General features: G+C 29.9%; 1 protein-coding gene across 1 annotated transcript; it reads left to right on the forward strand.

The window, feature by feature from the left end:
* The first annotated feature begins 9,689 nt into the window (after positions 1–9,689).
* LOC105138299 (uncharacterized) lies at positions 9,690–11,269 on the forward strand. Its single transcript, XM_011044347.1, has 3 exons — positions 9,690–9,934; positions 10,113–10,201; positions 10,870–11,269. Exons 1-3 carry the CDS (start codon positions 9,905–9,907, stop codon positions 11,021–11,023), a joined length of 273 nt encoding a protein of 90 aa, XP_011042649.1. The 5' UTR covers positions 9,690–9,904; the 3' UTR covers positions 11,024–11,269.
* The last annotated feature ends 1,076 nt before the right edge of the window (positions 11,270–12,345 follow it).

The raw sequence follows: 12,345 nt of genomic DNA on the forward strand, positions 1-12,345 counted from the left end.
ATGCTGCAGGAGGGTAGGTAGCATGAGGGTAGGTGTTATCCGGGTGGGTTTTTCAGCCCTTTTCGTTTCTTGTTCCTAGTTGATTCTAGAATAGTTACACTTATAATTACAAAGAGACCGGGAAAACATTGTGGCTTCCTACACAAAGCGTTATTCAATTGCTGTCACTTTTTGGTTTTGCGTCATTCCATTTATTTTTCTAAACGTTGTGTTATCAAGGATTTGCATCTAATAATTTGTTTTGATTATACTGCTATGTGGTTTTTATGGTATAAAAGAAGTTCCGACAATAAACTAATGTTTGATTTGACAAAATGGATTTTAATTTTATAATTTAAAACAAATTGAAATTAAAAAAACCAAATTTGAAACTGAAATAAACCAAAAGACAGTGATTAGATGCTAAATTAAAGAAAAACATCTTCCAAAAAATGATAAAAAAAATAGCAATCAAGAAAGTAAGAATTGAATTAAAAAATAAAGATAAATTAAATAACACTTTTATATTTTACCAAGGAGAAGAAGAGAGAGAGAAAATGGTGAAGAAAAAAATTTCATTGAAACCCAAGAACTACACAACCGTGAACATGCATGGCACCAATGACATGTGCTCGACATGCTCTTCTAGTTTTTTTAATAATATTTATATTATTCAAAAGATTAAATTTTTTTCTTCTCAATCTATTTAATATAAGAAAATAAATATGAAAGAACAAAAAAAACAACAAAAATTGAATTTTTTGTTACATCATTGAGCGATTTTCTTTTAATTTTTTGAATAAAACACAATTAAAATTAAAATAAAAACTGAATTTTTTAACTGGGTCAAACCTGGGAAGAAGATAATTGGAATTGCGATCAAATTTCACAAGTGCTACATCATCTTATGATATCCTTCTAATTTATGTAGTGTTATTAAATACTAGTTTTTCTAGTAAAACACAATTTTTTTTAAAAAAATTACAATTTAATTCATCTTAAACTAATTTTTTTAAAATAAAAAAATATTGTTCATGTTCATGTGAACAATGCGAGTAAAATCAATTAATTATACTGGTTTTTCGGGGAAAAAAATAAACTAGACTTCTTGCACTAATTTTTTACAAAAAAAAAAAGTAAACAGTCACTCGCACTATTCACTAAAGTGAACAGTGCAATAGTGGAGTCATGCTCCACTGTTGTGGTTTTTCCCACATGAAAAGCAGCAATATGTTGCTTCTCAAAACTTGCGTCACAATCTTTAATTTTAAAGGGACCTACCAATAGGACACATTTTTTTTTTAACCAAATGCTATTATTTTATGGCTGTGGGTGAACCTCACCTGCAGCCACGTTACCAAATGAGCACTTAGAGGAGTGTCCTTTAAGTGTTTATAGAAAAAGATGGTCAAGATTGATATTTTTTTTGTGTGTTTTTAGAGATAGAGTTTAGAAAATGATTTACTACAATTTTAAGTGTATTTATTTAAGATAAAAATACCTTAAAAAATAATTTCAAGACTAAAAAAATGATAGTATGATTTTTGAACAATTCTTTTAAGATGTTTATTAGATTATAAACGGTTTTTATACTTGGTTCACTTAGCCTTATTTGATTCACCTTGAAGCTAGTCTTAGTCTAGAGGCTATATCAACGGGTCAGGCTTAGTTAAATTTAATAACATTATAAAAAACATTTATGTTACAATGCGCATGCAACTAACAAGGCTAAAACATGAAGGTTGATTTTACAGTTCATTTGATAAACATCCAAGCAAATTGATGTTATTTTGGAGCGTGAAACAACATTGATTTGCTTTGTTTTTTATATTGGTTCTTCAAATATTTAAAGTGGTTCCAGAAACTATTACTCTTAGAGATAAAGGGAGTTGGTTGGAGGAATACAAGAGAGAAGAAAGACAAGGGATTGTTTTCTAGAGCTGGTTCCAGAAACTTAGTTGTTTCTTTTAGTTCCACACATTCTTAACATTATATAAATAACCACTCCAGTATTTATAAGTTTCTAGTCCTCACTTGGGATGATTGTAACTTTAATACGTGGAGACCTGCATGATATATGTTAGCAAATCTTACTATACTTCTAATAAAATATATCATCGACCTTGGTTTTAAAATCAATATGCAAAAAATACATAATTAATTGATCTATTATATTAATTATGGTCTCATTGTAAGACTAATAAATCTTATTACAATGTTTGTGTATCAGTAATGGTCATAAATCTAATGACTACAATATGATTGAATCATAATTATTTAATTGAAGGTTCACGTGTTGATAAAGAATCAAATATAGATGTAAATAGGTTTTTTTATATTTTTAAAATTTTTTGATTAACTATAATGAGATGAATGCACAAATCATAATAAATTATTAGCTATTGTAAAAGTGTTATCATTAAGTCAGATTATAATATAAATGAGGTCGATTATAATAGCATAATCAAATGGGTAAAAAGCATTTTACATGAAGGAAATAGAGTTAAAGAAAACTTTTACACGGTAAAGTTCATGATCAAACCTCTTGGCTAAGGAACCAAAAAATTGATATGCGTCTAAATTTTTACATGTTGTACTATAATAAAAAATAAATAAATACAACTAAGTGCAAAGCCTGTGGGCATTCTCAGTATAAACCCAATATGGGTAGGGGAATGACATTTGTCGCAGATAAAAAACTAATATACTTCCTAATCACTCATAGGTTGCAAAAATTATTTATGTTTATGAAGATATCCGAGCATATAATATGACATTATTCACATAATGCAAAAGGATGAAGTCATGATGCACTCTTTTGATGGTGAAGCTTAGAAGCAATTTAATAAAGTGCATCTTTAGTTTTCATTGGAACCACGAAATGTGCATCTTGGTTTGTTTACAAATGAGTTCAATCAATTTGCTCAGCCACGTTACCAAATGAGCACTTAGAGAAGTGTCCTTTAGGTGTTTATAGAAAGAGATGGTTAAGATTGTTATTTTTTTTTGTGTGTTTTTAGAGATAGAGAAAATGATTTACTACAATTTTAAGTGTATTTATTTATTTATTTAAGATAAAAATACCTTAAAAAATAATTTGAAGACTCAAAAAATGATAGTATGATTTTTGAACAATTCTTTTAAGATGTTTATTAGATTATAAACGGTTTTTATACTTGGTTCACTGAGCCTTATTTGATTCACCTTGAAGCTAGTCCTAGTCTAGAGGCTATATCAACGGGTCAGGCTTAGTTAAATTTAATAACATTATAAAAAACATTTATGTTACAATGCGCATGCAACTAACAAGGCTAAAACATGAAGGTTGATTTTACAGTTCATTTGATAAACATCCAAGCAAATCGATGTTATTTTGGAGCGTGAAACAACATTGATTTGCTTTGTTTTTTATATTGGTTCTTCAAATATTTAAAGTGGTTCCAGAAACTATTACTCTTAGAGATAAAGGGAGTTGGTTGGAGGAATACAAGAGAGAAGAAAGACAAGGGATTGTTTTCTAGAGCTGGTTCCAGAAACTTAGTTGTTTCTTTTAGTTCCACACATTCTTAACATTATATAAATAACCACTTTAGTATTTATAAGTTTCTAGTCCTCACTTAGGATGATTGTAACTTCAATACGTGGAGACTTGCATGATATATGTTAACAAATCTCACTATACTTCTAATAAAATATAACATCGACCTTGGTTTTAAAATCAATATGCAAAAAATACATAATTAATTGATCTATTATATTAATTATGGTCTCATTGTAAGACTAATAAATCTTATTACAATGTTTGTGTATCAGTAATGGTCATAAATCTAATGACTACAATATGATTGAATCATAATTATTTAATTGAAGGTTCACGTGTTGATAAAGAATCAAATATAGATGTAAATAGGTTTTTTTATATTTTTAAAATTTTTTGATTAACTATAATGAGATGAATGCACAAATCATAATAAATTATTAGCTATTGTAAAAGTGTTTATTATTAAGTCAGATTATAATATAAATGAGGCTGATTATAATAGCATAATCAAATGGGTAAAAAGCATTTTACATGAAGGAAATAGAGTTAAAGAAAACTTTTACACGGTAAAGTTCATGATCAAACCTCTTGGCTAAGGAACCAAAAAATTGATATGCGTCTAAATTTTTACATGTTGTACTATAATAAAAAATAAATAAATACAACTAAGTGCAAAGCCTGTGGGCATTCTCAGTATAAACCCAATATGGGTAGGGGAATGACATTTGTCGCAGATAAAAAACTAATATACTTCCTAATCACTCATAGGTTGCAAAAATTATTTATGTTTATGAAGATATCCGAGCACATAATATGACATTATTCACATAATGCAAAAGGATGAAGTCATGATGCACTCTTTTGATGGTGAAGCTTAGAAGCAATTTAATAAAGTGCATCTTTAGTTTTCATTGGAACCACGAAATGTGCATCTTGGTTTGTTTACAAATGAGTTCAATCAATTTGCTTCATTTATTGCACCGTATATTTTTTGGCCAGTCATACTAACAATATTTTTATTTAAATGTCATTTGTATGATACTGATAGATGGATTATAATAGATCATCACCATAGTTTGGTTGAACGATGCGTTTGGAAACGTGGGTCAACTCACATTTTCAAAAAAATTATTTTTTTTGCTAAAAAAGATTTATTTTTTTATGTTTTGGATCGTTTTGATGCACTATATCTTTTTTATGTTTTGGATCGTTTTGATGCACTGATCTCAAAAAATGATTTTTTAAAAATAAAAAAATTATTTTGATACATTTCGATATGAAAAGTAACCGTAACCGCACTACCAAATAGGCTTGAAATCGATAAAAGAAATAGACTTGACATGAAAAGCAACCGTAACCGCACTACCAAACAGGCTTGAAATCGATAAAAGAAATAGACTTAGTAACATCAATGATGTTTTTATATTTTACAAACAATGGTAACAAGTGCATTACACATACACTCCTTCATTTAGAAAGGAATGCAATATAATTAATTGATTATTCATTATGCAAACTAAATCTATGAGTCATTTCCAAGTTGTTCATGTTGATATTGACAAGTCAAATGATATAATGAGTACCGGTGATAATATAAAAGATGATAAAGATGAAGGGTTTAAACAACTTGAGGCTACCAAAGAAGATGAAGGACATAAAGATGATGAAGATTCATATTAAATAGTAGATCTAAAATAATTTTAGACAGAATACATTATTATGGAATTATTATATTTATTGTCATTGTATAAAGTATATCAACTTTATACATTTTTCAAGTATTTATTATTGTGATCATGGTTTTAATGTATTATGAATGAACCTATTGTTATTGGGTAATTAGGTTTGATAGGGAATGCATCTGATAGATAAGAAAATAAATTTTTATAATTTAACCGATAAAATTATTAATGAACAACAAAATCATCAGAGAATTATAAAGAGCTTGGGAAAGAATTCAGGGGATTGGATATTCACTAATGGAGTCTCAGAAAAAATATATTTCACCATTGATATTAAAACCAACAAAATTTACCGGCATCCAACAAAAACACTAGAAAATTACAAAGAAGAAAACATTATCCAACAACCAACGAAAACATCAAAGAATTACACAGAAGAAATATTAACTAATAATTTTACCAAAAGACAATAAAAAACATTGGAGAATTATAGAGAACTTGGGAAGAATTCAAGGGATTAGATATTCACTGATGGATATACTAACAAATAAAAAGTCATTGGTGAATTTGGGTTTTTTTGAGAGAGTTCTGAAATTTTTAAATGGTTGACAGTGTTAAAATTTTAATGGTAAAACTATCAGTAATGTGCTAACATGGTTTATCATTAAAGGTTTAACCGATGAAAAATTTCATGTATGATATTAAACCCAGATATATCAAGGCAATCCCTAACTTTTTCTTATTTCTTATCCTCCCTCAAAACCCTTTCCCTTTCTCTCTTCTCTAGGTGATGGTTCTTTATCCTTCAAGCAACATTTTCTCTCTCATCAAGGTTTGATGTATTTTATACCCATAAATTTATAATTATTGCAATATCTATTTTATTATTAATGTTATTGTTTTAGATTTGACTATATTGAAAATATGTAAATGAAAATGCTAAAAATAGTTTTATAAATGCATCAATAAGATATAGATTGATTTGGAATTTGATTGGCGAGGATTAAATGGTTTCCTTTAAGGTGAGAAATTTTAGCACTTGAAAAAAAAATTAAATTAAAAAATAAAGGATATAATTCTTAGCAATAATTGTATTTTCTAGATTGTTTTGATTTTTCAAATATGTATATGGGTGCTTGTATACTTTGTTTTATATTTTTATATTATACTTGGGTAGGTTTTTTATTTTTTTTTAAGTTTAATAGGGTGAATAATGTGTTGTTTGCCTTAATTCCTTTGAACAAAAGTACATGAAACATCATCCATCTTTATAGAAGAAACCATGTTTAGAAATCCTAGAATTTAGCCACTAGTGTTGCTAGAAAAATAAGGTTTTTTTTTAGTCCAAAAATCAATTTTCAACTAATTTTAACCTAAAACACATAGGAAATAGCCGAAGAACCTTGTTAAATCAATTCATGGTTGATCTTGATCTAAAAATTAAGATGTCTAAATGGATGGTAAATGCTTTCTTTTATAGGCCAAAATTTAAAACTATTAATTTGTTGACTAATTGTTGAGTAAATGACCACGTCTTGAGTTGGTGATAATCCTTATCTTCTTATCTGATCAAAACATCATTGCTAACATCAAAATTTGAACAGATTATCCATGAAAATTCTAAAAAATTATCTCAGCTTTCCAATAAAAAAAATGAGGTCATTTAGACTTCTAGAACTCGAGATATGGGCTGAACACTAAACAATGTCTAGGCTGCAGGACAGATTCAAACTTCTCCGTTGTTGCTAAGGTTTGGACTTTCAAACAGTAGAATTAAGTCTTTCATTCCCATGAATATTTTAGGCTTATGTCTTAGCTTTCTAGCCATATAAATCAAATTGAAATCCAAAATTTACAACTCCAGATATGACCTAATGACTGAATAGTGTTCCAGTTTGGACCAAACTAGTATCTCTTTTATAAGCTTCACCCTCTCTTTGTCTTCTCAATTTCAGTAGTTGAACTCATCAATCAATTCTTTGATTTATGTGATAGACCTGTATTTAAGATGAACATTTACCATAAATTAAAAGTATCTTATAGTATCAAACTTATTATTATAAAATATTTTTTAATTATGAAGTTACTAGTACTTTAAGTGCAAAATATTGATATAAAACTTTGATAAAAATATACTCTTAAATACTAATCATACAACAACCGTATCAAACCCAAGGTGCCTTGGGTTGGCCGCCATGTCAAAACTAGGTGCCCTGGATATGACATGACTTAGGCATTTGGGTCTGGCAACCATGTCAGACCCATGTGTCTATTTTTTAAAAAAATAAAAGAATTTCCTTATAATTGTTCTAAAAATATATTTATTATGTATTTTTATCTTTGTCTTTGTAACCAAATATAATTTTATATTTACTTCTTCTATTTTTGAACTTTAACCACACGCATCCTTTAAATTCATTCAATTTTTTTATTTATCTTTAATTGTAGTGAAAAAATCATCTACAAAAATACACAAATTAAGATAGTAAAAAAGACATTAAGTCTTTTATATATATAGTATTTTCTTTTCCTACAATATAATGTATCAATTCAAAAGTTCAAAAGTTTTCTCTTGTGATTATATTTTCAAATTTTCATATATACTAATAGTTATAATGTAGAATAAACTCTCATTATAATAAATTTTGACAATTAAATCATGTAACAACATCTCAAATTTAAAAAAACATGAACCCTTTAAAAAATTATCCAACACTTGGATGGAAACATAAAATTAATATTTTCATCCACAATGCATCTAAAAAGAAAAGTTTATTTTTAAAGATTTGAAATAAATTACTTAGAACTCAATATGTTTTTTCCTATTCTTTCCTCTTCAAATATAATAAATTTATAAAATAAATTGTACAAATAAAAAAAAGTTTGCAATTAAGTTCTACTTTATATGAATGAAAAATTCTACTTGAATAAGACAATATTTGTTTTTGCAATCCAATCATACTTTTAAAAATTTTTAGATTTTTTGACCCAAATGCTTGGGTCTGGCATGGTTTCTTGTCCAAGGCATATGGGTTTAGATCCAAGTGACATGGAGTTGGTAACCATACCAAACCCAAGGTGTGTGGGCAACTATGTTAGACTCGAGATGCTTGGGTCTTGCAACAATGCCAGACCCAAACATCATGGGTCTGATAGTCATATCAGACCTAAAGTATTTGGATATAACAGAACAAAAAGATAATTGTACACTTTAGTTGCTAAATATGTTTGATTTGACAAATAACAAACCAAAAAGATAATTGTACACTTTAGTTGCTAGAAGAGGAAAAAAAAAGGAAAAAACATAAATAATTGATCATCGATGACAATCTAATTATTATCTGTCTACATACTTTACACCATGTGAAAGAGGGTACAGTTGCACATCCAGTTAAATAACAGATGACCATTTTTGACTATCAGGAAGCGTCATGCACACCTTTTTAATGGCGTGGGCGTCGCCAACTTGCTGAAGTGTGAGAAACACGCGCTCGTAACTTTTCAATTAAAAATATCAAGTACAATGCAAGAATACTAAAATGTCTTCTTTGTCCTCTTAATTATACAAAATATCCATGTAAAAATACAAAAATACCCCCAAGAGCAAATGCTTCTTTTTTCTTTATCTTTTCTAAGGCTAAAAATATTATTTGATTGTACTTGAAAATTAAAAAAATTAGAATACACTTGTGGAAGAAAGCCAAAGAAACATTTATCTGCCCGTGAAAAGATGAGAAATTAAAAATAAAATAACTATTATAATTCATAATAAAAACTTTTTTGATCTACATTAATTTTTCCACGTCATTTAATTTTTATTATAATTTTTTTAAAATATAATAAAGATGGTTTTCCCTCCCTTCTTAAAACCTAACTTTACTTTTGGTAGGTGGACTCATGACTTTAAGCTAAGATTAAACTAAATTTCAATAAAAATATTGTTTGATTTGCAACCCCATGAGCTCATAAATATCTAGTTAAAACATGATAAAAAAAATTAAAAAAAATAAAATGATATTATTTTTATTTTTTATAAAATAAAAAGAAATTTAAATTAAATTAATCATAGTTAACCCTGTCTTAATGAAATCGCGGGGTTTTAAATTAATCATAATTAACCCTGTCTTAATGAAATCGCGGGGTTTAAAAACTACAATCATTGCACCTGTATAACTGGAAAAAAAAAAAATTAAATATAAAAATGCAAGTGGATGAGCCTTTTTCAATATTACGGTAAGAATCTGGTGTCCGGTTGTAAAAAAAGGATAAAAACGAGAGAATATTTTTTGTCTATTTTTTTATTTTTTTAGTAGAGCGTCGTCAGTTGATAAAATAAGAAAAGGACAAGATAGCTATTGTCAGGGCAGGTAAAGAGACGTGTCATTAGCCGAATGGACAATGCTGCCCGTAAAACATTATAGAAAAGAAAAAAGAGAGAGAGAGAGAGAGAGACTGCCAAACAAAACTAACCAATCAGGAAGGAAGGAAGAGCCCTACTAGCGAATAAAAAAAACCAAAAAGGAAACAAGTTAGGAGTAGCCCTAGGATAAATACCACCACCACCACCACCACCAAACACCTTGTTGTTGTTGTTGGGAATCTGATAGGAAGTGTATTTTTCTTGCCCTCTTTCTTATCGGAAATAGCCGTCTCTCTCTCTCTCTCTCCCCCTCGCTCGCTTCACTTGTGTTGTTCTTTTCGAATGGGTGGGAGTCGATGGCTGAGGCCTGAGGTACGTTCCTGCTGCTAAGAGCTAATTATTTGATTCAGATCTTAGTCCTTTTGTATTGTAGCTAGGCTAGATCTAATGATTTTTGTGCCTTGTTGACTTTGTTTTGCTTCTTGTAGCTACAGTGCTCCTCATCCTCGTGTCTTTTTCATATTGATCGGTGTATTTGTGATGCATGCAGGTGTATCCTCTGTTCGCTGCTGTTGGAGTAGCGGTTGGAATCTGTGGGTTTCAGTTGGCCCGTAACATCTGCATCAACCCTGAAGTCAGGTACTCTTCCTCCTCCACTTTATCTACCTCTGTGTGTGTGTGTGTGATGAATGGTGTGCGTTTCCTTGTGTATTTGCTAGCTCCTTTTTTCTGTTGTGTGTGATGAATGGTGTGTGTTCCCTTGTGTATTTGCTAGCTCCTTTTTTCTGTAGATTAGATTATATGGTATTCATGCCTTCAGCTGTTATATGATTTTGTTGCTGTCTTGTTTTACTAATTATCAGGATTAATATATGTTTGCTTCAACTGCCTCTACATAACCCTAACAGAGTTGTTTCTATTCTATTGTCTTGGAATGTCTTAGGTTTGTGTTTATTATATGTTGACTTAAATTAAAAGAAAAATTTAATCTTTCATTTTAATTCCTTCCACTTGAGCATGGAGCAGCCACCTTTTTCTGTGTAATGGCATATCTGGGAATTATTAATTTTCCTTCTCCTCTACCAATCTCGTCGAGTTAGTTATCCGAGAAGGTCGAAAGGAAAACTGTCGAGCACCTGCACGCTTGCTGCTTTGTGGCTACCAGCTTTAATGATGACACATGAGAACGTAGCCATGGAGGAATCAAATCTATGGGGAAAAAAAGATTTTTCATGTATTGTTTTCCTTATTTTTTAAGGAAATTTATCAATCAAATAATCTGATTGTTTATTGATATTTTAAAACAGGGTAACGAAGCAAAACAGAGCCGCTGGAGTTTTGGAGAACTTTTCAGAGGGAGAAAAGTATTCTGAGCATGGTCTAAGGAAACTTGTGCGCAACAGGTCTCCTGAAATCATGCCATCCATCAACAACTTCTTCACAGACCCAAAACTGAACTGAATAATGTGTTCTATGTTGTAGTTGGGTACACAGTAAAGTCTGCGTATCAGTGTCGCTGTTTGTGATAGAAGTTTATGTTGTGTTTTGAACCTATTGAATGCATGTCTTTGACCCAAAAACAACCTCTGTATGGATTTGCTGTAATAAGCCTGATTGAACCTGAAAGGAATTGGACTGTGGCATCTTTGGAAAATGAGTTGAAGTACCCTTTGGTGAGTTGATGTTAATGTAAGATGACTTTTTTATTCCCTTTGGTGGGTTGATGTTAATGTAAGATGACTTTTTTATTTTTTAATCGCCAACGAATTTTTATTCGTGTAAAAGGGTGCTGATTGTTATCTTCCAAATGCCATAAAATCTTATCATTCTGTGTGAAGGGCGTTCCAACCCAAGGCCTTTTATTATTTTATTTTGGAATCCCACAGCTGAGCTGAGAAAATCCTATGATTTGTGTAATGTATTGTGGGCTGCCATGGTCAGTCCGATGCTGTTATGAGTAGCTGTGCCGCCCGGCAAGGCAACGGAGAAAACAACCGCATCCCTCTATGCCCTTTGATAGCACCGGAAATAGAGAGGATTCTCGTTGCTTTCTAATCTACGGTATGCTTGCTTCACGATTGAAACTTTCAATAATCGGCGAACTGTTTTAAAAGATCCACCCATCGAAAATAAGCCAAGAGTTCATTTTAGTTTGGAAGTCCGAGACCGTAGGATGTTTTGTAAATGAAGTTAGTCTTGAAATTATAATAGATATATAAAATTGAAATATTAATGACTGAAATGTGAGACAAAAGGATGATATATACCTAATCCTAAATTCTTGTAATTTTTATTTTGATTCTAAAATTTATTTTGATTATTTTTTAGTTCATTGATGCAAGAGTGAATCACCAAGATAAATAACAAGAGAGTTTTTAGTTGTAGTGATTCCAATAACCAAATAGATAAATTTAGTGTTAAAAAGATGCATTCAACTCGACGAGAAGTATTTTATACTGGTGATTTTTTATCCTCATTTTGCTGGAAAAAATAAAAGGGGGTTTGGGAATTTTTGTGTTCTTGGTTATGTTTTTGGTTTTCAACAAATATTTTTCTACTTTAAAGGCACAAATGGGTTTAATGAGGTTTGTACGGTGTTTCTCAAGTGCTTTTAGGTGAAAAATAAGTTGATTGATCAAACAATCAAAATCATTTTTCTATCCAATTTCTGGCCACTGTGGTTATCTTAAACCATGTAAACAGACCACGTGTTGCTTTAAAAAAAAATGTTTATCTACTTTAATTTTTTTCAAAAAAAATAAGAGGTAATTAATAAAAAAAAA

This window comes from Populus euphratica, unplaced genomic scaffold (genome assembly GCF_000495115.2).
Source record: "Populus euphratica unplaced genomic scaffold, PopEup_1.0 scaffold77.1, whole genome shotgun sequence".
Classification (NCBI taxonomy): domain Eukaryota; kingdom Viridiplantae; phylum Streptophyta; class Magnoliopsida; order Malpighiales; family Salicaceae; genus Populus; species Populus euphratica.